The 27,780-nt window shown below is 38.0% G+C and overlaps 1 protein-coding gene and 1 pseudogene across 4 annotated transcripts in view; one reads left to right on the plus strand and one right to left on the minus strand.

Annotated features, from left to right (window-relative positions):
- Positions 1-1,616: 1,616 nt before the first annotated feature.
- LOC129041843 (U6atac minor spliceosomal RNA) lies at positions 1,617-1,761 on the plus strand (annotated as a pseudogene).
- A 126-nt stretch (positions 1,762-1,887) lies between these two features.
- The window catches only part of TPK1 (thiamin pyrophosphokinase 1), a 380,984-nt gene continuing 355,091 nt past the window's right edge, over positions 1,888-27,780 (minus strand). For all 4 annotated transcript variants that reach the window (XM_054495232.2, XM_054495234.2, XM_054495231.2 and 1 more), the window contains one exon: positions 1,888-3,648. In XM_054495232.2, the coding sequence (XP_054351207.1) occupies positions 3,530-3,648 (119 nt within the window). In that variant the 3' untranslated portion in view covers positions 1,888-3,529. The remainder of the gene's footprint in view (positions 3,649-27,780) is intronic.

Consider the following 27,780-nt stretch of genomic DNA (forward strand, 5'->3'; position numbering starts at 1 on the left):
AATATGCCAGTTTTCAATAATTTATTGAAATCATTTAAATTCGGAAACAGATTTTTTAAATACTTTAATAATGGGATATCTTAATTCTTTGATGGGAAATATTTTTTAAAATCACACTCCTATTGTCCTAAATTTATGAAAAAAAGTGAATGTTCAATGCAGAACCCTTGCATAAATACACACACTTTTAAAAAAAGGTAACTTCATGCATTTTCTCTGCCCTTAGGTGCTCTTTTTCCAATCTAGAATATATTTCTGGGTGTTTTTCAATTGAGAATAAAATTACTGGAGTACACGCATGTTTTATTCTGTTTGTGTGTGTCTATGGACTGGGTCACAAGGTATACCAGATGTATTTCTAGTGGGCCATGGTAAATATAGTCTGAAAGTCATCATTCTGACCATACCCCTCTCATAATCACAGAGCCTTGGAGAAGAGAAGAACAGTTTCTTGCTGCGTACTGACTTGGCACATACCATCAGTCGCAATCATGCCAGATCTATGTGCTGCTTTATTTTCACAGTTCAAGTAAAGCTGTGGAAAAAGTCTGAGCAGCCGTAGTAGGCAAGGTCTGTGCCACATACGGAAGCAGAACGCAAAATGCATTCCACACACATAGAAGCGTGACACAAAAGTTTGAGCATTTACCTGTATGAATGCTCCAGTCTGTGTCCACCGCTTCTTTGCTCTGAGTGATGTTCACCCATGCCCCCCTCTAGCCCCAATTCCTCGAACCACACATATAACTTATTACATGTCATGGTCATGTGTGACTCCAACCAGGTTGCAATAGCTGTAGCCATTTTCAGATTTTCCCTTCTTTCTAAAGAGAAGTGAGATCATAGCATATTTTCACTCATCAGTGATTTAGGTAGACAGATGACATTTGGGGGTGACAATAACTAGATTTGTAAATGCTATAAATCCGACCCATAGAAATAAGAAAGTGACTGGAGTCAGAAGGTGAAGAAGCACCTGTCACTTTCCCAGCAGGGCCCAACCTGCAGTCTCTTATGGCTACAAGCTGGAGGTCAGGATCTGAACTGAACAGGAGTGAGAGAAGAGGGACTTCCTGGGGGGCTCAGATAGTTCACTGGGTGTACCTGAGATCTCACCATCTGCAGACTTGTATTGTTATAAAAATAAGTGGATACTTAACTGCCACGGTGGGGTAGCACATAAAGAGAAAAACACACTTAGGTAGTTTTAAGGAATGGGAAGGGGTGAAATATAGTCATCCCCTGATATCTGCAAGGACTGGTTCCAGGACAACCTCTCCAACCCCCAACCTGCAGATACCAAAATCCGTGGATGGGATACTTAAGTCCCTGATATAAAATGATGTGGTATTTGCATATAACCTATGTACATCCTCCCGTATATGTTACATCATCTTTAGATTACTTAAAATCTCCAATACAATATAAATGCTAAGTAAACAGTTGTTATACTGTATTGTTTAGGAAATGATGACAAGAAAAATGTCTGTATGTGTTCAGTACAGATGCAACCATTCTTTTCTTTACAAATATTTTCAATCCATGATTGATTGACTGAATGTATGGATGTGGAACCCACTGATACGGAGGGCTGACTGTAATAAAACCAGCACCTAGTGCTGTATGAAAGGAGAGAAGGTTAGCACTCCCCTTGACAAGAATGGAAGAGGCCCTCGGGCCTGACAACACACATATGGTTAAAACTAGCACCTAATTCCTCAGTAGCCTGGCAGGAACTGGGAATGGTGGCCTATGTTTTAAGAGAACCCCTTCTTTGGGCCCCCAATGGCTACAGCCTGATAGTCAGGTGGTGGTGTGAGATAAGCTTCAATGCTTTTTTTAATCCCCTGTCCCCCAATATTTACTAAGCTTCAGGAAACTACATTCTTTTTGGATAAGTATCCATTTATTAACACTGGTAACATTTTCAGGGCAAATAGAACATGCATTCTTTGGTAGCAAAATTTTAAAATCATAGATATATTTCTTTTATATATTATGAATATATTTCTAGTAAGGAATATATAACTAGTCTTCAGAAACTGAAGATGGAAACATAGCTAAGCCTCAACTTCCGGTCAAGCAGAAAGTAATGAAAAGTGCCGAAAATGCCACAGTCACGTGGACCACTGCCCCTTAAATGCCACAGTCACGTGGGCCACTGCTCCTTAAATGCCACAGTCACGTGGGCCACTGCTCCTTTCATTCTCTACAGACAACCTGAGTCTCACACTGTCATAGCACCAAGAAGAAAACAGTTACTGTCACTTTTCTTACAGCAACATAGGGATTTGTGTACATAAAACATGTTGGACAGGTTCTCCTTCAATCATGGTTTGTATGTCAACAGTTGGTGTCATAAAACAGAGAAAGGTGGAAAGAAGATAAAAGATGGTCTCTTTACAAAAGAAAGGTGAATACATTTCCATGCACCAGGTTATTTAGGCTAAGTCAGTAATTGTGTGTATTATCAGCCCTATGACTGCTAAGTGTCAATATTTAGAATTTCAGTGTGGGAAAGAACCTCAGACACCATCAGTCCAACTGCTTCCATTTTACAGCTAAGGAAAAGGGTCCGGAAACTTAGGTGAATATCAGACTGGGATGAGAATGCAGGCTTTGGAGTTAGGCTCCTTAGTATATGAAGTTCATGTGTCCCCAAAGACAAACTCATTTTCTGGTAATATGAATATACTTCTGGATGAACCAACAGCTTTTCAGTCTAAGGTATGTCAGAAACGAATTCAATTTTTATGCTTAAGTTTCCTCTGCACAGCTTTTTCCATTTAGGTTGTGATGATGATGAGGACTGTCACCCCCTCTAGACTTTTACATTTTTACTTTTGAATTTGGGGGTTAATGTGTGAGTAGGGCTCCACGGATCATCATTTATCTTTCACATCATTTCTCTTTTCACCTATTGCTTATATAACTACCTATTTTTAAATTTAACAATTAGGTCAATGATTCTTGATTTATTTAAAAAAGACAATACCAAAGACAGTAATAAGGTCAGAGTGACCTGGTGCATTTCTAACACCCCAATCTGAAAGGATTTTTTTTTCAGTAAAAGATAATATGTATCATATACAGAAAACTAATACTAAAAGGTACTCAGAGGTAGCCCTTGTTGTTAGACATTTAAGGATGTTCTAGACTCCAAGAGAACCTCAACAGTTTTCTCTGCTTCAAATTAAAAACAATTTTCTAGGATAAATGGAATGATTAATTAACATAAGAAGAATAATCAGTACTGAATTGTGTAGTGAAATGATTCCCATTAGGTTCCAACTGAATATAATGGAGCTTATTTGCTTTCTTAGCATGTATCTTTCCCACTACTATAAAATTGAGATCTGTCATTTATAATGTTACCTGTATTATCTAAACACTAACATCTTTAAACCCAGTGGGCTTCCCCTAGAGAGGTTTAGATTCTTGCAAACCCAGGTGAATCGTTCTTGTTGAGCAATGAACCATTGAGAAATGAGATAAGGCAGAGGCACACTTATGGATGCCAGTCAACAGGTTAGTTTTTGATGGCCATGGTCCAGAGGAGTGGGTGGTCAGTTTCCACAGTCACAACACCAGACCCGTCGTAGGTATTGGAAGTACTGACCAATGTTCCAAAAGCAAGCACATCATTTGCTGTAAGAAAATAAGGGAAAAAAATTAGTAACTATTTTTTTTCTTCCTCCAGTGTAGATTAACTTTGTCACTTACCAAAAAGCAAGTAAGCACACATTTTGATAAAAAATATATAAATGTGGGATAGGTGAAATATATGATGTATGGCTTTAAAATGGGTAATTTCTATAACTTGCTGTAAACATTCTTCCTGGAATTGGTTACTGACCATTTTGGGTTATATATCATTCTCAATATTAAATTTTATTAGAATCTTTTCTTTTTCTTTACTAATTATAAAACCAAAACCTGTATTTGTAATGTGCTACTTCCTTCCTTCCCTGGGTACAATTTTAGTTTCTCTTGATAATTCAGAATTAAAATTTAATATGTTATTACACTCTACAAAATGTAGTTTTAGCTTCAAGTAGAAATGATATGAGACAGATAGAAAATTACCTAAAAAATGCATGTGATTTTGGTCATTGTTTTCTCATAAAGTAAGAAAAGCCTAAGCGAATACAGCTTACAATCTGTAAAATTAATAGAAACTTAAAGGTCAAAGCCGACTTTCAAATGTGTAATCTTGAGCAAGTCACTTAAGCTCAGCTATAAAGTGAGGGCAAGAGATGATAAGATAATCTTTTAAACTACTTATCAAAGTAGAAGGCTTATGAATTAAGATTAGAATTTATATATTTATACATTTCATAAATACATACATATAAATATATTTTTTATTTTCTAACAAGTTAATGCCTAGGCACAGATTGGTAACTTCACCTCTCTTTGCTGATACAGGAGCAATTCACTTCATCAACATGACTCTAAACTCACAACTGTCCTATAAGCATCCCTTGGTAACCAATATTATTTTCTTTACCAAAATTCAGAGAGAAAAATGAACAAATGTTATGGAGCCCAAACTATCAGAGTCAGAAGAGGCCCCTTTTCCTTCAAACAAAACTTATGAAGTTATACACACTGCTTTGGGGGAAATCAATCAATTACAATGCTCACTTCCCACTAGAGGGAGCCTCCCATCTTTCTGAGGAAATCTTGAAAAGGCAATTTAAAAATTCAGGAACGGTACTGCAAGATAATCTATCGTCAGTATTACCAGTTCACACAGCTTATTTATTAAAACTCAAATTATTTTTCATAGTTCTTAATGTTTTTACTAATGCAAACACGAAAGTAAAACTACACCGTAATACAGAGTGAATCTCATGTGAATATTGCCCTGATATGAACTTCAATAAAGGAACCTCTTAACTCTTATATATATATATATATATATAATTTTATTATTATTATACTTTAAGTGTTAGGGTACATGTGCACAATGTGCAGGTTAGTTACATATGTATACATGTGCCATGCTGGTGTGCTGCACCCATTAACTCGTCATTTAGCATTAGGTATATCTCCTTAACTCTTCAGTCATTTGGGACTTGGGACTTCTGTGAGATGATGTTTCTGAACACTGGTGATATACACAAAAATATGTATCGATCTAGACACTGTTACATAGTTGGTAGATCAGGGTGGTGATCTTTGAGGGATTCACAGCAAAGTCAATTGAAATCTCCACCTCTCCTGAATAGTGGTCTTGCCTAGAACCTGGGTTCTTACCAAGTAGCTTACTAAGACCTATCCCAGGCCTACGGTTTCAAGGTTTTCCCAATAGCCAAGAGGGAGCGAGTCAGGGAGCACTTCACACCACTTCACTGCGAAGGCAATTTAGAGTGCTTCAGCAGGCCTGCCAACTTTAAAGTGGAAACTCCCTCGTGAAGATCCATGCATGCACAACCCACTTGAATTTGACACATACTTTATATAATTTGAGAAACTGGATTAAAATCCTAGTTTTTACTTAGGCCCAAAGAACAGGAGTACAAAATTGTGCTTCAAGTTTATAGCTGCATATAAATTTCTTTCTGATTTTTGAAGCCAGTCTATGGATTTCAGAATTTCAGGGGTAGCTACCCAGATTATACATATTGGGTTTGCTAGGACACTGTTGTAGCCCAATTAATTTTCAAATGGGAAAATAATCAAAGTGGTTGTATTTGGGCATAAGAAGATGCAATGTTTTTTTGGAAGGAAACATTTCTTTGAGTTAAGCAAGGCCACTGTTAGCCATACTTGTAAATTAGGTTTTTATTTTATTTTATAATATTTAAAGTTCCAACAAGACCAGTTATACAGTTACAATTAATTAAAGATAACAATTGGTTTTGATTATCTCTAACTTTATGGAAAGTACAATAAAAATGATAGAAAACTAAGATGAATAAGTTGAGAGACAAAGTCATGAATTTTAATTTACTATGTCATTACAATTATTTTGGAATATATTTTCTTCAAGTCACAGAATCATATTTTTGGACAAAACCTTAGAAAAATAAAAAAATTTTAAGGAAAATATTTGGAATTATGATGAACTTCCTCTACCCCAAATATCTGAAGGCCAATCATGACATAAGTACATGAAACTAGTAAAGAGACAGCTGTGCAGCTGTGTACAGATAGTAGAAAAACAAATTACCTCTTCGTTTCTACCCTAGAGGATTTGTCCAACACTTTAGCAGGCTGAACTATAGAAAATCTGACTTGGATTTTTCCCCCCATTGTTTGCAGAGTAGACTACAGCCAACCATAGTTGCTCAAAGACAATCAGTCATCAGATCAAGTCCCGTTTTTAACAAAAGGCAAAAATAAAAGTTACAGATCTATGTGCAAGCTTATAAGCAACGATATTTTGTGTGATAAACACATTAACATAGATTTTACAATTTTCATCCATTATCTCAGGCTGTTTTATTTCCCAAAGGTAAGGATGAGAATTAGCACTCCGTGTTCTATTGCTTTCAGTGATGTCCTCCTGGCTTTTCTCTAAAGCTGGAAAGACAGGGGACTACAAAGCAAGAGCTGGCAAATCGGTGGAAACCAATTATTCAATTTTTTTCAGTTAGTGGGGCCATTTGTCCCTGGTTTCTTGCCCATCTTTCCTCCACAAGCTACATTAGTGAACTGTGGCTCCTTGGTTGGAGCTGGAAGCGTGAAGGAGTACTCTGCAAGGCCTCAGATGCTTTTGGCACTGACAAGCAACAGTGGGAGGCATTCATTCTCTGTGCACCTGCATGACTTTTCTCATCAGGTGCTTTTATAGAAAAGGCATCTCTCTAGCAAAGAGTATGACTCCATCATGATGAAGTTAATCAGTTAGACCTAGGTTCAAACCCTGGCTCTACCATTCACCAGCTTTACAAACTCAGTTATTTAAACTCTTTGGCCTTGTGTCATCAACAGTAAATACGTAGAAAGTATCTACTTCACAAGGAAGTTGTATGGATTATGTGGCCAATCTTACATATGATACATATTCAAGTAATTTCCATCTTCTTTGCTTTCTCCTGTTATCCTGCCGATAAAACAGATCAGGTTTGTCTTTTAAAATTAACAAAAAGAGAGATGTCATGAGCTGAACAATTAGCAAAGGGCTGAATTCAAGTGATTAGTTTATAGCCAGCTGAAAAGTAGAATGAGGTACACTTGTAACTTTTCCAGGCTAGCTTTTGTGAAATACTTAACATCATTTCAGGTGATTCCTTGGCCTGCATATATGTATGCATTTATTTAATAGATATTAAAGCCTCATTCTGTGCCAGGCACTAGGGTTTAAGGATGAGTATCTCTGCCCTCACTAAAATGAGGACTCACATTTTAGTAAAAGGGAAAGATATACAATCAAACCCAGTAGACAGGAGAGAAGCATGAGGCGGGTGAAGGAGGGCAGAGGTGCCTTCCTGGCAGCCAAGATGGGTTGTGTATTCAAGAGGGAGGTGAAGCCTTTGACAGTGGGGGGGCTACTGGCATCCCTAGAGGCCTGCCCGCTGGCCTGGCTTCCCAAGAATCTGTAGATCAACGCTGGTTCTTTTGTAAAAATAAATAAATTATTTAAAAAGGCAATGGAAACATTTCTAAAATCAATAAATCCTGAGGGCAAAATAGAGTGAACTAGCTTTGCCTGGGAGGTGCTATTTGAGATGGGCATAATCCTCGTTCATTCAAGACGTGATCTGAGTCCTTACAGTACACCAGGCACTCAAGGCATAGCCGGGTTTTATCTTCCATTTAGAGATGAGGAAAATGAAGCTCAGAGAGGCTAAAATCACAGGCTATGATGATAATAAAAGTTGTCAGACACTAACAAGTTAGCAAGGGAGGTTAAGGCGATTCTTTGAAGAGCTCTAAAGAAGAGAACTGTTGCTGGTCTGTTCTCCTGAAGTACAGAGCTGTCTTTTGGCAGCCTGATGGAGACTTAAGGAGATGCATTAGTGACAGCCTAAAAATCACTCTAAGACTTAATGAATACTTTACATCTCATATAGACAAATGCTTAATGAACCCATTATGATGAATCTTAAGGCTCCCTACCATTCTGGAACATTAGGTTAAGTTCTGAGAGTTAAGTTAGACATATTAGACATCACTAACTATTTAAGACATAATGAGACCACTGTCTACACTCACCATTTACTCTCCGAGGACTCTTAGCCTATTTGGAGAAATGGAAACACATTAAGAAAATATGACTCAGATTTCATTACCAGGAAAAGAAAACTATACTGTCTGTAACATCAGTTCACTATTATAGGTCTTTACAATGTTAATTTTTGACAAATATATTTTTAAAAAAGGTCTTTTATGTACATACATGAGGCAAAAGATATTTTAAAAATTGCTAATTTATACTGTAAAATATGAATTCTGGGTAGCATTATTAGTGAATTTGTTTCCTATAAAATGGCATTCATACTTATGGTTGCTCTTGAAAATTTTCAAAAATAAAATCAATATGTTGTGTTTTCACTTTCTTGAAGCCAAAAACTCAAAGTAGTCCTAATGTAAAGCTGTGGAGTATATGCCTTTTGTGTACTTATATTTCTATTAGAATCTTAGGAAATACAAGTTTGAGACCATCTATAAAATAAATACATTTATTTATCTCAGCACTGCCAAATAAAAATAAGTGATCCACAAATCTAAATTTTCTAATAGCCACCTTAAAAAAGTAAAAATAGGAAAAATGTTAATATCTTTTTTATTTAGCCCAATATATCCAAAATCATTTTAACATCATCAATATATAAAATTTGAGGTCTTTTACATTCCTTTCTCACACTAAGTCTCTGAAATCCATTTACAGCATGTCTCAACTTGGACAAGGCTCATTTTAAGTATTCAATGGCCATACGTAGCTAGTGGTTACTATATAGATTGAACAGTGCAGTTCTAGGTTGTTGAAGCAGGAACTATATTTATGATTCAATTATCTGCTTTTTTCAGAGGAACATTATTTTTTGGTTTGATTACACAGATACTAATTTTCATTTCATATGTAGATATGCAGTCACAGAGTCCAAGGTTATAAAGAGAACATTAAATTCAAAGTGAGCATATAAAATCATTTCGAGTGATTTAAACTTATGATGTGAGTGGATCAACAAACACTTAAATACTTAACGTGTGCTCAGCAGCAAGACAGACTCAGTGCTCTGCCCTTCAACTTGAAGGCTGAGAACTATCTAGCAGGAACTGTAGAAAGGACAACCAAAAATCCAAAATCCAAGCAAACCTAATGTAAAATTACGAAGAGAATATATACTACATTTTATAAGGTATAGAATAAATAGATGCTTACTTGGACATGTGTCAAATAATCTTCCTTTTTTTGAAGGGGGGAAGGAGTTATTTATTTTTATTTTATTTTATTTGTTCATTTATTTCCATAGGCTTTTGGGGAACAGGTGGTGTTTGGTTGCTTGAGTAAGTTCTTTAGTGGTGATCTGTGAGATTTTGGTGTACCCATCACCCAAGCAGTGTACACTGTACCCAATTTGTAGTATTTTATCCCTCACTCAGCTCCTACCCTTTCCCCCAAGACCCTCAAGTCCCCAAAGTCAACTGTATCATTCTTATGCATTTGTATCCTCATAGCATGGCTCCCACTTATAAGTGAGAACGTATGATGTTCGGTTTTCCATTTCTGAGTTATTTCACTTAGAATAATGATCTCCAATTCCACTACTGGTATCTACTCAGAGGAAAAGAAGTCATTATATAAAAAAGATACTTACAATCTTCTAATTGTACTTGCAAATAATCTTCTAATTTTTCTTCTAATAATTGCAAATGATCTTCTAATTGTACTCCTCTCTCCCAATTACTATCTTCTCTTCCCACTCCTCTAACCCTTGTGAAAGAATAACTGGCAGACCCTAATTGCCTATAATGAAATGTTCAAAACAAAGCAAACACATTCCCTCTTCTTGGCCCAAACATCCTGGCATGGCACTTAAGGCCCTTTGTCATCTGGCTACTTCCTACCTGCTTGCCAGCCATTCTCTGCTACTTGCTATTCCTTGAATAGATCAGGAATTTCCTGCTTCTATGAAAATTTTTGACGTGTTCCCTCCAAGAACAAATTGACTTTTCTCTGCATATTTTATCCTCAAGTCTAAACTCAATGTCACTTTCTACCCTGTACCGCTCTTTGATTTTCCAACTGCTGCAGGCTAAATTAAAAATTCTCTTTTCTATTTACAAATGACTTGATTGCTTCCCTGGAACACACTTTGTATTTAAAGCTGACTATTTAGATGCCTTGTCTCAAGCATGCAAAGTACAGAGTGAGCTTGAAACATCTTGCTCCAGAAAGCAAGAGGGTGCTCAAAAATAGATGTAGACCTGTGAAAAGGACACAACGACTGGAACTAATTTGGGGCATTAGAAAAGAATCCTGAGAGAGAGAGAGAGGCATTATAATATATTGAATAATGAACTGCCAAAAACAGGTGGAGAGAAGAAAACCTATTCTTTACAGAAGAATGCCAATTACTAAAGGAAGGAATGGCAGAATTAGAGAATTACAAAGGCACCATTTGCAGCCACCAGTGTAATAACTAGTTTAGGCAAGAACCACCAATGGATGAATGCTAAAACTACTGGATAAAATGTGGAGAAGAAGGATAGCACCCAGTTCCAAAGCAGTACTCCACGTATTGCTTTTAATTTCAAAAGAAAAAAAGGTAGCAGAGAGATCTCATGAGTCTGATCTTAGCTAAATGATCAACCTTAGCATCACCAGTAAAAGGCCATACTGACATCATGTGCCTCCTGCTATGATGCTAGGGATGAATACAACATCACCCATTCATACTTTTGGCCAAAAATGCCTGATCTGAATTGAATCATGGGGAAATCATAGACAAATGCAGAATGGGGGCAGATGACAGGTTAGTGGGCCTGAACTCTTAAAAGCTGTTAGTGTCATGAAAGACCAAAAAAGTGAAGGGGCTTTTCTAGATTAAAACAGACTAAACAGATATGACAACTAAATACAATGCATGTTTTTTTAGTAGACTCCAGATTTTAGAAAGTTATAAAGAGCACTACTGGGACACTTGGGGAGTAAGAATATGGACTGTACACTATTATTCCATCAATGTTACATTTTAGGAGTAGATAATAGCACTGTAGTTATGCAGGAGAATTACCTTGTTCCTAGGAGATACAAGCTGAAGAATTTCAGGTGTTTATTATGTCTTCAACTTATTTTCAAATAGTTCAGAACGTAATGCACATACACTGATACTCACATATTATATTGTTTGGAGATTTGTCCCTGCCCAAATCTCATGTTGGATTGTAATCTCCGACGCTGGAGGAAGGGCCTGGGGGGAGATGTTTGGGTTATGAAGGTGGATCCCTCGTGGTTTGGTGCTGTCTTTGAGATAGTGAGTTCTCTCAAGATCTGGTCATTTAAAAGTGCATGGCACCTTCCCCACAATCTCTCTCTTGCTCCTGATTTCCCTGTGGGGAGTGCCTGCTCCTGCCTTGCCTTCTGCCATGGGTAAAAGCTTCCCGAGGCCTTCCCAGAAGCAGATGCTGGCACGATGCTTCCTGTACTGCCTGCAGAACCATAAGCCCAATTCAACCTCTTTTCTTTGTAAATTACCCAGTCTCTTAGCAATGCAAGAATGGCCTAGTACACATACAAAGAAATAAATGCAAATGTAGAAAAAAATGTTAGCACTTGGTGAATCTCAGTGAAAGGTATAAAGATTTTGCTGTACTGTCCCTTCAGTTTTTCTGTAGGTTTGAAGTTATTCAATATTAAAATTCCACATTACAATCTGGGGAAAAAATTTGGGAAGAAAGGCTAGCAACTTAGGAAGGGAAGTGTTTCTCTCTTGGTTCACCTTTGGTTTCCCTGAAAGCTGAAGTAATGCCATTGCAAAGCATTAAGAAATGTTTATTGATTTAAAGTGCATCAAAATAAATCCAAGTTGAAAAAAAAATTGTGCCAAATTCAGGAAGAAATTATCTAGTCTATGATATATCTGCATTGCAGCTTCTTGGAAAAGTATAGAGAGAGATGCTGAGCACACAGACTGTGTGTGGTGAGGACCCTTCCTTTGTCAACTCATTGAAGCTCACCAAGGACAGCCTTTACTTCCACTCATTGAGGCAGGAGGCCCTGGAAATTAACGTGCAGTGTCTACCAGAACTTCTTAGTGCTTGTGAAAATGGTAAGAGCGAGACTTATTGTTATGCATGTCTCTGATAACAAGCCATCAGCTGTGCTTTCTTTTTGGGCCTTATCTCTCAAAACCCTGATCTGCTAAGACTCTTCCCAAGGTGAACACTCATCACCTCCCTCTCCTGACAACTAATCCTTCCTTGAACTCAAATGTCCAAGGAAGGGCTATTATAATTCTATTTGAAACTGGCTGCATTTATCTTCATCTCTCTCGGAAGTCACATTTCCCTTGCCCTTGGATGAGGGCTGGAAAGCATTAGAAGGTTTCTGATGTTCAATTATTCTTCATTCTCCACATTTTCTGTGTTATGACTCAGCCTGTTGATCGAAAAACAATTAGGCCAGGAAAATGCTGCTGCTTGGAGGAATCAAAACTAATTATGCCAGTTAGAAAATGTTTACAAAGACCATCACTTTCAAACGTTTAGCCCTTTCTAAAATAATCAAAATCATTATTTTTATTTGTTAAAGAGAATTCCCTAATGTATTAAGTCATCAGCATGTTCTACTCATAAAAGGCCCCATGTTCCAGTTAAAGAGCCAATCAGAGCTGCTTTAAGAAAAAAAGAAAAGCTTACTGGGTTTATAAAATAAGAACCAGAGTCCAAATCCACAAAATGTGACCTTTTGCATTAATTATTAGTGGTAAAGTGAATGAACTGTGTAGAACTCTGTGAAAATTTTCAGTATGGGAAATCAGTATCAGATTTAAACGTTTGTTCAAAGGAGAGAAAGGCTGTCCACAAGGCTGTTCTGAACTGATTTATTTTGCTCTGTTGCCTTCAAATCCTGTGTCTTGGTATTGCCTCCTGTGGACACTGGCCTGCCCCAAAACCATCCCACAGGGTGAGAATTATAACCTGCAGATGCCAAAGATGACTGAGTCACAGCCATCCTAATCTGTTGCTGCCCAGCTGTAGAGCAAGGCAAGTCATTTTGTACTGCTGGGCCTCAGTGCCATCCCTGAAAACAGAGAGTTGAACTTTTCACTGTAATATTTTATGACTTTTGTTAAAAGTCCCTCAGGTGACCTCAGCATCCATTTGTAAAATGCCAATAATACTTGTCCCCAGTTATCTCTAATACTGCTGTTGTGAAGATGAATGAGTTAATGTCTGTGAAGAGCTTTGACTTCTCCAGAAAAGTGTTGAAAATGTGTTGTATTATTATCATCATTTCATCTGCACTGAGGAAGCTTTAAAGTGGCATTTGCTTCAATCCTTCAAATGTCAACAGAGATTATTACAGACACATCAAACAAACAGAAATGTCATAGAAAAGTGAAAAAAGAGAGGAACATGTGCGGTAGCATGGTATGATTACTTAACATCAATCTCAAACGTGCAGGTGGTATCTATACAAATAAGCTAAAGAGACATAATCCAGGCCCTTTTAGAATTTACCAGTCAAGAGGGTCTCTGTGAATCTGCTGTGATTCTGGGGGCTGCCGGATTCGCGAATTGTTCACTGCTCAATTGAACTCTTTTAAATTTAATTCAGCTGAAGTTTTTCTTTTATCAGATGGTGTCAGAAGTGGGATCCAAAATGGAGCTTCTAGCGTCCCCCAGCAGCACTGAGTGAATATGCAAGGTACCTGCAGGACCCACTTGTGTCCACTCATCTGTCAGAGCTGTTGGGGATCATGGGTAAGCTCCCTCTTGGCTCCACTGATTTCTCACAGCCACTGGGGATCATGGGTAAGCTCCCTCTTAGATTTCCGAGTTCCACAGATTTGTGTTTTGAGCTCTCTGAGTTTCTTTGAGCAAATTTATGATCCAAACTAGGTTTGGAGTTGTGACAGAAACTTGACTGGGTCCAGGAATGGATTTGATCTGGGAATTAACTGGCTTGGATCCAGTTAGAGGCCTCTTACATCTGACTGGGTCAGAAAGGAACTGGTAGTAAGCAGTAATATTGCAGAGTTATAAAATTTGGCTTTTGAAAAATCAGATTTTTGTGTTATACCCCTTTGTTTCATTTTTCTTACACTTAGGTAGGAAAAAAAAAATCACTGGCTAAGTTAATCAAGAGAACCTGAGCATAAGGCCAATATTTTAGGTAAAAATGGGATCCTTAGTTTCTGGAAAACCGAGTTCTTTCTGGCTTACACTTTAGGCCTGGGAGGCAGTGAAGTCTTACAGAAACAGCAAAATCTTACTAAAGCTAGCTTACCGTGGAATGTTCCAAATGAACAGCAATGCATTTGAAGTACATTTTAAAAATGAAGGCTCTCAGTAAAGTCCCTTTTGTCTAAGAACGGGTTTGGCACTACAGCATGTCAACTGCTATTCTCTTTGGAATAATCTGCCTTGCACTCTTTGCTGACAACTGTGGGTGACAGGATTAGGCATGTACAGGATCGTGGGACGTGGGGAGCGTTTTCCTCCCTAAAAGGGGAAACTTGAGAGATGATGGGACTACTGGAAACGATCCCTTCACTACCTAGAAGCAGCCACCTGAACATTTTTTGTGTCCCTGCAATGGGTGGGTTTTTCTCTGGCTTCCCTGATCATTTTGCCTTCCCCACCCTGCCTCAGGCAATGCTTTTCTCTCTCTCCTTTCCTTTCTTATCTTTTCTATTACTCAGGGCAACCATCTTGCCCAGAGACCACAGGTTGAAACTCCTGGTTGGAGGCTGGATTAACAATGATGGAGCCCAACCAGGGGCAAATTTGAGCCTTGCCAGTTTGATACTGGGTGCTAATCAGAGTAGCTAACGTCTACGTTTTTGTCACACATATTTTACTCTGGCCAGAACAGAAAAAGATAATTTTCCTTTCTGATGCGGCTTTGCCCCAGCGCGATGGTGTAGCAAGCTCATTCACGAGGGCCGCTCAGGGAAAGAGAACCTAGAAGCCTGGCATGCTGGCAAAAGGGTAAGAATTTCTTACCAGTCAGATTTCTGGCTTCTCTCTTTCTGTGCAAATGGTTGACTGAATGGTAAAAATCACTGTTTATCTCCATCTTGTTTTATGTCCTTGGGAGCTTGACCTTGTTACCACGTCGCAGTACTTTCTCTTGGTCTCTGCCTTCCAGGGAACAGGAATTTTAGGGTTTATGTCATAATTAGCTCTAAAAATTATCTTGAGTAGTTAAAAGCCTTTGTAAGCTCACAATTAACTACTCTAGATGCCTTCTGGGAAGAACAGTGAAGACTGCCCTATGCTGTAGCTCAGTTGCTAAGGCTTTGCCCTTTCATACTGGTGGTCTGGTTTCGATTCCCTGCTTGTGAAATAAAAGCCTTTTGATTTAATTTCTGCATGACCTTGTCTAGTCTCTTCTCCTTCATGTACTATCTTAAACTTTCCTTTCGGTGAGCGCCTGGGAGGTTACCTTTGGTAAAGTTCAAAAGCCGGAAATATCGGAGTGAAGGTTAGGTACTATTAGAAGTCAATTTTCCATTTATTTGTGCTTGGGAAGATCTAGTCAAATTAACCAGATGACTGAATCCTTGAATTTACAAAAAGCCCTTGAAGTTCTGAAAGATTTGCCACGTAAATCCCTCTAAGATTCTGGCTCAATCTTGATCAATTCAGCCAGACTAACTGGTCCACTCAGGCCACCTCTTGCTGGTGAAATTCCCGCTCCTCTCACAAAGGCATCTTCCCTGCTGCCTGTGTCCCTACGCGGTGCCCTGCTTTCCTCTTTGGCTCCACTGCCCACTCGAGATTCCCTGTTACAGTGAGTACCTGCCACTCTAGCTCCTCCAGATCTCCTGCCACCCTCCTGCACCAGCCCCTCCCCGACCCCTGCTTTACCCTACGAGGGCCACCAGCATGACTTGACCTCCGCTCCTTTAATAATAGATGGTCTTTCTTATACCTCAGCCTGAAACTATGACAGTCCCGAAAATGAAATCTCAGTGGTCATGGTGGCTTTTCATTGTCTTGTGGAAAAATATTTACAACACAGAAACAGGGGATGAGCGTTTACCATCAAGCAGAATCCATTCAATCATATGGCTGTTTTTAGAATAGAATTTCATTTAGTGAGAGTCTGACCACTGCCTTTTGGGAAAAACATCATTTGATTAAAGTTCAAATGGTCTAATATTAACAGATATGATTTGTTATAGCAAAGGTAATGAAGCAATGTCTTAGACTTTGTCCATAAACCTATAAATATACATGCTTGCTCCTAATATATTTCATCATGACCTATTTTCATTTTTAATTTCCCCTTGCTGATATACAATAATAATATTTCAAGTTAGGAATAGCTGTCATCTTCCTATATGAATATTCTAACAAGTCTGAAAATATTAGCCATTCTTAGAAACAAGCTACTTTAATTCACAATTAATATATTCTCTTTCTCGTTCTTGTTATAATAATCGATTTTTCAATACTCATACCATGGACTTTTTCCTGATGACAGCCTGAACTTCTCTTTTTTTGATGAACCTTCTTTGCATTAACTATCTGCATGCAAAGTTGCATATTATCCCAGCCTCAAATTTACAACCTTCTACTTAGCATTTTACTATATCATTGTGGAGTGCTGACATGTGTAATACTATCTTACATGTTAAATGTTCAAGTATTTTTTTCTACCAATTAGATTATAAGCTCCTTGTGGGCAGAAATATGACTTGGTCTAACTTCCTTTATTATAGAATGTCTAATCTGCAAGAAACCTTATCTATTATTTAGTTCAGTGGTGGTTTAATACAGATAAAAGTGAGGCTGCTCCTACTTTAACCAATTTAAAGTGCTAGGCTCAGAGTTCTCTTCACTTGACTTTACCTCATAACCAAACCAAGTTGGCCTTTGGGAACCGGCTAGGTCTTCAGTGCTTCAGAGAATGTATTTAAAGAGCCGCTGATATAATATCCAAACACTTTTTATTTCAAGACAGGGAAACGAATTAAAGATACCTTATTGACCTAGGATACCCAGCACTAAAATTCAAGTCTGTTGACTTGTAGCTCAGTGTATTCTCTATTATAACAAAATCAAACTATGGGCCAGGCACAGTGCCTCCCATCTATAATCCCAGCACTTTGGAGGCTGAGGTGGGAGGATCACTTGAGGCCAGCCTGGCAACATAGTGAGACCCCATCTCTATTTAAAAAAATAAATAAATAAATTTTAAAAACCCAAAGTCAAATTATGGGCCTTAACAAATTGGTTGGCTCCTCAGAAGTATTTTTGGATTAGCTAAGCAAAGTTAAATGATTAAAACTACGTACTGAATATTTGAATTGCTTGAACATGTGGCTATGTTACCTATTTTTTCCTAAAGCTTAGTGATTCATGTAGATTGACTAATGTCACAGGCTTCAAGCCAGTGGCAAAATGGATTCAGAAGTTTCTCATCCTTGATTTTTGTGTAAGCTACAGACCACAGGACACAATGTACTTAACTGAAACACCCTGTACTGCATTTTCTTATTTAGAAAATGCACCAATTCCATTTATAAACCACTATCTATAGAAGTGTTTCTTTTGTTGTGTCAGCCATTATTTAATTAAGTAGTATTAACAGTCTAGACAAGGAGGAATGAGGAAACGGCCACCCAGGCTTAGTTGCTAAGGCATGGTTCAATATTTGGCTTTTAGTAAAAACATTTTGCTGTATCTGTAGTAAACACATTAGATAAAAATTAAAGGTGAAATTTCAGTTAATCCACTTTCACTGCTGATATGGCAAGATTATTAGAAGACAGGCTAACTACAGAGCCTTTATTTATGATTTAGGAAAATAGACCTATATTGTTAGAGAAGAAAAAAATTCACTTGTTATGAATGGCTGTATTTGCAACTAAAAGAATATCAATATATCAGACATCAATTACACCAAAGATAAGATGATTACAAACTTTCTATGTAGAAAAAACATTCATTTTGAAGTATTTGGTGACAGGGATGGAGAGTGGCAATTTTGTTTTTATACTAAAAAAATCATTCCTCAAAAGCTGAGTTGTGCAGTTTGTACAAACTAAGATTATATTATATCAAAGCTGCAGGTTAGGAAGTCATATTTACTTGGTATGTATAGACAAATTTACAACTCTGATCAATTTGGTAAAAAGTCTACTAAAATTGAACTAATTTTTTAAAAAGCCTGTCAAATCACAACTAGTATGTATGTGTAGAAATGGCCTGAGATAGCTTTTCTGTATTCTTAATTAAGAAATAAACAATCCCATATATTCCTTGCAAGTATTTAGCCTGAAAGGCATGAAAGATCCCTGGCTCCTCCCTGTTCCTTTGATGCCATTGGTGGTATCTAGTTGCTGGGGGTTTCGGGGGAGCCTCTGATTCAGACCCTTGTGGCATCTTGTTGATGACCAGGGTCTTACCTACTCATTGTGGTCCAATCAATATTGGGTGGAACCCTCTTGATGGCTACCATTTTGACCTCTCACCTTTCTTCTCTTAATCCATGACACTCTTTGCAAGAAGCAATCTGGGAAAGCAGATATCCTCCCCCTTATTCTTCCTAAAACATCTGAACCATCTGGAGAAATGTGATGAATAGTTACCAATATGCCTTTTTAGCGTTGTGCCTGCTGAGTGTTGGTGAATCTCTTCCTCCAGAGATGATGGACACAGTTGTGATGTCTCACTGTTCTATACTTTGCTTGGAGGTGACTACAGACTGGCCTCTACTTGGGCACTTGAGGCCATCTGATGTGTCTGGAGTAACAGCTGCCTCTGATCTTGGGCTTGGGGCAGCTTCACTTATGAGTACTGGCTATGAGCCTTTGAGGCTTCATTCTTTTAGTGCTGGGGTATCTCATTTTCCACTCATTGATGGAGTGGCAGTGATGTGTGTCTCTTCTTCTCTGAGTCAAAGAGGCATCTCCTACAGGATACGCTGCAGGCCTGTGGATTGGTGCTGAGGTGTTGTAGGTATTTTTGTTCTAAGCATTAATAGGAGTGACACTATCTATTTTGGCCCTTATTCCATAGAGGTCTTTTCCTTCCAAAGAAATCCAAAGGCATACACAACCTATCCCATATTCCGTTTCCCTGTTGAGGGATGAAGAAATCATCTTAGCAGATTGTTTCTTTCCTTCACATCTAAGAGATATGTTTATGTGTGTACATGGCAACAGGGATGAGGAACCTCCAGATTCTTGGCACGATTTCAGGCATCTGGACACAGCCCTGCCTCTGGTATAGGGCCTGGTGTACTTTCTTCCTTGTATCCTCCCAGGCATTTCACTGGAGAGTGAGTGATCTCTTCTTGAGTCAAGACTTAAATATACTTCAACATACTAATAACTTTTATTTACTAAATTTGCCATTTAAGCAAGTCTTTATCTTCTGATGTTGCCCTAGTATTTATAATATCTGAATCGAAGAGGGATAGATTCTTGAAGAACTGTGCCACACACTCTAGCCTGGGTGACAGAACAAGACTCCATCTCAAACAAAACAAAACAAACAAAAAACTGTGATACAAATTCAGACTGCTTTTTTAAACAGTAGTCTTGTATGGGTCTTCTAATGTGCAATGCAAGAATAGTGCTATGTTTTAGCATGAGATGATGTTGCTTATATAAACGATTTTATATCGCATGAAAAAAATCTGTAAAATCAAAGTAAAAAGTTATCTTTACTCTTTTAAAAAAGAGGCTCATATATTAACCATATTGAACCTTATTAGACAGATATCTACCAGGCTTAGTGATGTAAGCTCATGACTCTCAAATGCAAAACTTTAAGGCACCACTAAATGAATATACTGGCACATTCTGCAGGCAAAAGCATTAAATTTTTAACAGTACATTTGACTGTATGTGGTTCAACCTTCAAACATGTTGCTTGTGAATAATTGCAAAAGATACACTCTGGTATGTGATATGTGTTACTCGTTTCTAAAATGCAAAGATAGAAGGATCTACTTTCTGTTTTGATTTAGCCACAAATCCAGTGTAAAAAGAATTTACTCAGCCTGGAAAATAGTTAAGAGGATAATAAGAAAATAGAAAAGTAACAGACTAACTTCAGGCCTAGGTTCCTCCAGTATAGCTAATTTATGACATTTGAGGCTTAAGAGATGATAATAATTACCATGAGAAAGAAAAAAATTACATTTTAAAATCCTGTCTCATTTTCAAAGACTACAGAAAATTTCTACTTGGTGCTTTAATTGCCATTTTAGGATGCTTGAAATCTCTGTCCCTTTCTACTCCCTGGAAATGTTTTAACACTTTGTAAAAATGATGAAAAAGGCCAAGTTTCTATAATCTACAAAGACATTCAAATGCTTTATTATGTGCAAGAGTAATTCTTAAGAGTAGGGAATTGTATATATAGTTTGAAAAAAATCCTAAAATTATAATTGTGTTACTTTCTTTTTAAGTACGAAATTTATTGTGAACATTCTGACATTACGTGTGATCTTATGTTTAGTAAAAAAGAAAAAAAAAGATTCATGAGTTTAATAAAGGTAAGAAGCATTGGAATAAGCAAGCATTCAATAAGAATGCTAAAATATGCTACCCCAATCGTTTTGGTACTAATTCATTATGGTAACGGATTTGCCAAGTTCCATAGTTCAAGACTTTGGCATTATAACAAATACCAGCAGGGCTCCTAGGCAGAATTAAGGGTTCAGTGTGTGTGTGCAAAATTAGGGCCTTGGTGTTATTAGCAAAGAACTGTATTAAAAAGAATGAGGGCAACTGCAATTCTGTTCTACCAAATAAAACATTTTGTTTAAAGATTAAAAAAACAAAAAACAATGAAGGCTATGTTACAGTTATGCAAGGGGTGTTCTCAATTAGTAGAAAACAGTATGCCAATTTGAGAAACTCCATTAAAAACAGAGAATTCCATAAAGGTAGCACCCTAGTTATTACATTAAACAAAAGTATTAATATTGAGTATTATTGCTACAGTTTGTTCATTACTCAGAATCATGTGAGCCCAGGAGAGACCAGGTTTGCTCTGTTCTCTATTATTCCTGTATATTTAGCATATTCAAAGAAAATATCCTAATTATAGATTACAATTATTGCATAGCAGACTTACTATAAATATTTATTGAATGAATAAATGTGTATCCAAATAAAGATGTCTGCTCTGCAAACCTTCATCCAGGCCCTGGGTCTACATCTCAGATAATTCACCCAGACAGCCGAGACAGAAACAAACCCAAACTCCTTTGGTATTTATTCTCCCTAAGCTCCCTGGTCAAGGGTCTCTAAATGACTTCAAAGGAGGCCCCTTTCCTAGAACTCAGCATTTCCTTAACTGGTGATTGCTGATTGAAGCACACCACCCCCAGGCTTTCCAGAATGTATTTAATATTGCTTCTAGGCCACCTTATATGGGTGTGTTCAGAAGCACTGGGGGAAAAAGGAACACTGGGCTCAATGGCTAGATCCTTGTTTCCACTTGTTCCCTTTTCATAGGTCTCCCTGCCCTTTGAGATCATGAGCAACTTCAGATTACCTCTGACCCTTAGAATACAATGCATCCATGGATGGAACTTTGGAAAATGCTACTGTGTTTCTGATAAACTGTTTGTTAAGCTTCCACTTTAGCACAACTTTAATGTGGAAGTAATGACTCTTTCCAGCTGATATCAAGGTATTTCCCTCACTAGATGCAAAAACCACTTTCTATATGGCTCAGTGGTTTTATTACTGGTAGAAGCATCCCATTAAATTTTCTTATCAGGCTGTAAGGAAAAAAGAAATTCATTATGTGAAGAGAGACAAGGTAAGGGTTTATTATATAATCAATCAATGGTAATACACCCTTGTTTCTCTTATCAGGTAAACTGCCCCTCAAATATTTTATAGGAACAGGGGAATTTCTCCAATCTCAACAAAGAATCCAAAAATATGCACACATTGACATACCATTAATCCTAACATTTATCATCCCTTATGGTTAAACATTTATAAGGTTACATTCTCCTTAAACTTTCTTAAGCCTGTAAACAGCTCCAATGAACAACAGGTAAGTTTATTATGGTTTTAGACAGCTCTGTGGAGTAATTAATGAAGCGTTTAGGTCAATATTTTGCATTACTCAAACTTTCCAATTCCCAATTTGATAAAGAAATTTGCAACATGATTGATGTAATGGCTACTTCTCAGGTCAATGAAAATGAATGAGCACTGGTTTCAAGTCCAGGCCCAAGCAAGTCACTTATTTCTTAAGTCTCTATCCTCTAGTCCGTTGGTCTGAGAGATCTGGCCTGAAGTTCCACTTTCAAGTGTATTGGTCCGTTCTCACATTGCTATAAAGAACTACCTGAGACTGGGTAGTTTATAAAGAAAAGAGATTTAATTGACTCAAAGTTCTGCAGGATATACAGGAAACATGGCTGGGAGGCCTCAGGAAATGTACAATCATGGCAGAAGGGCAAAGGGGAAGCAAGCACCTTCGTCACATGGCAGTAACAGAGAGAACGAAGGGGGAAGTGCTACACACTTTCAGACAACCAGATCTTGTGAGAACTCTATCTGGAGAACACTAAGGGGGAAGTTTGTTCGCCCCCATGATTCAATCACCTCCCACCAGGCCCCTCCCCTGATACGTGGGGTTACAAATTTACATGAGATTTGGATGGGGACACAGAGCCAAACCATATCACATAGCTTGGGTTTACCTTGACCAAGGCTTAAAACAAGGTGATGCAGTTTCTTAAATGTTTCCTTTACTGCACAGGTTAAAATTACATGTTAATTTCTTAAACGGTATTCCCACAAATTCCCTTACTTCCGTTCCATTACTGATTATTTCCTGAGTCTCATCTGTCTCTCAGATTCTATATTCTTTTAACTAAAGGAACAAGGGCTTCTAAAGAGAAGGTCATTTCAAGTTTCAGTAATAAAAGTGGTAGGAAAGTTTATCTGGACAATTTTATATCATCTTGCCAAATGGACAATGGCAAGATCATATAAAAAATAGAATTCTGACCCCAAAACTGTAGAAACATGCCCAGGAAACCAACCCCTTATCTACAACAACTAGCCTGGGAAATCAGCCCACCATAAGTCAGACTTGTAGGGATTCAGAACACAGGAAACCAAACAATAATTTCTGCAACAATTTGCCCCAAATGGCCATGACTTAACTGATAACTGACAGCTTCCCTAATTTTTGGCTCCACTGCTAACTTGAGCACCAACCAGAGAAAGCCACATATGCTCCTCTAACCTATCGCATAGGATGCTTTCTTCCAGTCAGCCTGCCTGCAGCTTCTTTGGGCCAACAGACTCCAATTAGGGTACATCAGAAGCCTTCTCTTTCTCCACTACACAGCATTCCCATTTCTTTCCCTGCCTTTGAATCTCTGCTGAAATGAGTTACTCTGCAAGAGACTGAATAAATAGCCTTGATTTATTCTCTTTTGGTTTGTCTTTATTTATTACCACTGTGAGTATAAAAAAAGATACAGAGAGCGCACTCAGCTTCAACTAGATCCACAGTTGGGGCAGTCTTTCTGCTTTCCTGGTTAATTATTAAGTTCTTGCTAGCTACTATTTAAAAACCTACACACTAAAACCTCCTACCTTTCCAAATGCCTAATGCCTATCTACTTTGAGCATATGACTTTACCCCATCTTCTCAGGGAAAACAAGCCCAATAAGAACTTGCTACACATCTTCTCAACATTCACGCCAGTATCTACAGCCTCATCCATTCAATTCCTCCCTTCTTGTGGTTGTAATAGAAATGTAGACATCTCCTCTGTCCAGGGTTCTGGATCTCACTTCCCTTACTGTCTCACAGCTTTGATCTACAGATTATCATCACTCTCTCCTGTTCCTTCAAACAGTTCTCATCATCTTATTTATTTCTATGAACACTTAGATGTGTTCAAGGCTGTTCCATTTTACTCTCTCTCCCACTCCAAGTCCCTTTCAGTGATCAATCTCTCTTCCCCCCTTCAGAGCCCAAACACTGGAATTACTCATCTACCCTTCAATTTCCATTCATTTCATAACCTACTGCAATGTAGGTTCCACTTCTATTACTGCACTGAAACTACTAAGATCATCAGTGACTTCATTTCCCTGAATGCAATGTGTATTCTCAGTGCCTACAACTGTGACTGACGTGGAGTACAGCCTCACTTCTCTGGATTTCCTAATTTTAAAAATAGTTCTGCATTGGCTTATAGCTTTACCTGAATTACATCATCTATTGCAACAACCTGAGAAAGTAGGTATTATTAATGTGATTCATATTTGGAAATTGGAGCTCACAGAGGTTAAATCTCCCCCGAAGGACAGACATCTGTTCTGCCACCTAAGATTCATCCTTGCTTCTTCCCTCTGAAATAATAACAGTATTAGATAGGAAAATATCCTGAAAAATCCTTAGCAGATTTCCTGGTATAAGAAAAAGAGTTCAATATATGTTGAGTATTATCATTTTTCTACCACCTAAACCAGTGCCTGGCACATGACATATACTCCACAAATACTGACTGATTAAATGTGCCCAGAGAGGTCATAACAGTGATGCTGAAATAATTATTTTTGCTGGGAACTGTGGCCTGCTGGGGCTTGAAAGCAGGTAGGGGCATTTTTCCTAGATCCGAAGGCCTCTAGAGGGCTTTACCTGGTCATACTAACTTTAGGGAAGAATAAGAAAAAAATATTTTTACTTCTTCTTTCTCCAAAATGTTCACTCATCCATTTCTGAAAAGGTAAAATTATAGACAATGTTACTTGGTAATCTCTATCATCTTTTTCAGAAAAGGATTTGCCTTTATCTTATTACAGCAAATATTAGTTTGTAGGTGTGAATTGAGGGGGACAGCAGTTAAGTCCTTTTTCCTATTATGTACATGTATAAATATTGAAATTCATGAGATTTAAATTTGAAAATCTGCTGCTCTACGAAGATGAAGTATAATTACAGACTTGAACAGAACAAAAGGGGAAGTAAAAGCACAGATGCACTGATTTACTATCTTGCCTTCCCTCCCACTGGAATCAATTTATGCTGGGAAGGAGCTAAAGACAGCTGGAGGAACAATAGGTTGTTAACACAAATTATAAGGAAAGGAACTCCCTTTAATTTTTGGGAACTGAGCCAAGGGAGAAAATTGAAGTGAGATACTGTATTTATATTACACTATAACAGTACTCATGTAATTTTCTGAGCTCCTCAAAAATCTCTACTAAAATAAAAGCATTAGTATCTGTTTCTCATTCTGCCTAAATATTGGTAAATGCATAGCAAAAAATCCCCAGAAGGTAGCTGCCAGTTTGCCAACATGTCCTATAAAAACTTTCTTACCAACTAAGAGACGTCTTTCCTTAGTGTAAGAACAAAGAGATACAACAGGATGCATGGACACTGTGTTACTTTAATGATGTTGCCTTTAAGAAAAGACAATTATGCTGGAATCCAAGATGCAAAAGGAGACTACATAGGAAGCAAAGAGTTCACTAGGTGCAGACTCAGTTGGGTTTCTGGCTTGAAATGCAATACAAGTAAAATATTTGGCAAGAAACCTGTAAACTACATAAAACAGGCTTAAAAATCAAATTTGGAAGTTAAGGAAAAAAGTCACCCAGATAAACTATAAAACACAGGTAACACAGATGGATGTGATATATTTCTGGTTGTCATATTGAGGTCATGAGGATATTCTGGCATTCTCATGAAGGCTAGCTCAGAGCACTCCCAACCAATGAGGTCCTCTATTATCAACAAAGAGCATGTTAAAATTCCAAACAACAGGGTTCTACATTTTATAACAGATGAAATACTGCTATTACATAGTCATAACTCTGAGGACGGGCTCACCATTGGAAAATAGAAATGGAAGGGTTTCCTTAATTCAAGTGAATATGTTAAAAGATGGGAAAAATAGGAAAGCTAAAGATCTGGAAGGTCAAAGTATCAAAATGTGCCAAATTCAATAACAAAAAGGGGCTTCAAAGCTATGCTGGAAGCAAAGGTGTTGATTTCTGCCTGAAGAAGATGCTGTGACATCACCTCCAGGACACTTACTTGGCACTCACATTCTCCATCACAGAAAATGATCTCACGTGTTGTACACTGGAAGTTGAACTCAAGATATATGATGTGATATTAAAGTTCTGTTTACTCGGCCAGGCACAGTGGCTCACATCTGTAATCACAGCACTTTGGGAGGCTGAGGCGGGTGGATCACGAGGTCAGGAGTTCAAGACCATCCTGGCCAAGATTATGAAACCCCATCTCTACTAAAAAGACACAAAAAATTAGCCGGGCATGGTGGCAGGTGCCTGTAATCCCAGCTACTCAGGAGGCTGAGGCAGAGAATTGCTTGAACCTGGGAGGCGGAGGGTGCAGTGAGCCGAGGAGGTTGCAGTGGGCCGAGATCGCGCCACTGCACTCCAGCCTGGGTGACAGAGCAAGACTCCATCTCAAAAATAAATAAAGTTCAGTTTCCTCAACTCAGACTACTGAAAATAATTTCTAGCTATCACTCTCGAGTGATGATATGCCTTTCAGAGACTATAATTTTATTTTTGTATATTATCAAGAATAACATGGTGAAGTATGGGCTAAATGATTATACAGACATATGAATTTTGAGACATCAAATACCTTTCCTAAACAGTACTCATTAGTGGCTCTTTGGAATGGCCCTGAATGAGGCAAGAGTCTGTCCTTAGACTACCTCATTCAAGTTCCTATCACTGTCTCGGAAGAACACCAGTAAAGTTAATCTGATCTTCAATAGAAAAATATTGGGGAGGGTCGGGGGTAGGGAGAGCATCAAGAAAAACAGCTAATGCATGCTGGGCTTCCTACCTAGGTGATGAGTTGATAGGTGCAGCAAACCACCACGGCACACATTTACCTATGTAACAAGCCTGCACATCCTGTACGTGTACCCTGGAACTTAAAAAAAAAAAGTACTAGGAGAGAGAAACTAAACAAAGAATCAGGATTCACAAGGATTCTGAAAACTTAAAACGTTATGAGCCAAAAGCAATGGGAGGATTGTACACTTTAAAAGAAATAATTTTATGGTTTCTGAATTATGTCTTAATAAAGCTGTTATATATTTTTAAAAAGTAACAGGAGAATGTTTAACTGGAAAATATAAAGCCTCATATATTTGAGTTAAAAAATGTACTGAGTAGAGAAAGCTTCCCTGTTGATAGGCTGAGGCCTGCAGTCGACTGTGGGCTCAGGAGCAGGTGACAGTCTGCTGGAGTCTTGGCTTCCTCAGCAGCAGCCTCCCCCTAGACTCTCAGCACCTGACATCATGTCTACCACAAAGGAATGCATAGTAAATACCTGCTGAATAATTATGCTCCTTAAAAACAAAACAACAAAGAAAAGCCAAGAACACAATCTTAAACTTTACGAAGTTAAAAATAGGAGTTTCTTCTCTAAGAAATCTGACATATATAGGAAAAAAGACTGGAATAAACACCAAAATACTAGCAGTAGTTGTCTTTGGGTCAGAAGATTATGGGCAAATTGTGATCATTTAATTTCATATTTCTGTCTATTTTCCTGTGTGTTCCGATTTTGTAGGATAGAGAAAAGCATATCCTCTGTTACCCCTCATCCCTACCCCAAGTCTGTTTGAATGACAATGAGTACGCTGAA

This window comes from Pongo pygmaeus, chromosome 6 (genome assembly GCF_028885625.2).
Source record: "Pongo pygmaeus isolate AG05252 chromosome 6, NHGRI_mPonPyg2-v2.0_pri, whole genome shotgun sequence".
Taxonomy (NCBI): domain Eukaryota; kingdom Metazoa; phylum Chordata; class Mammalia; order Primates; family Hominidae; genus Pongo; species Pongo pygmaeus.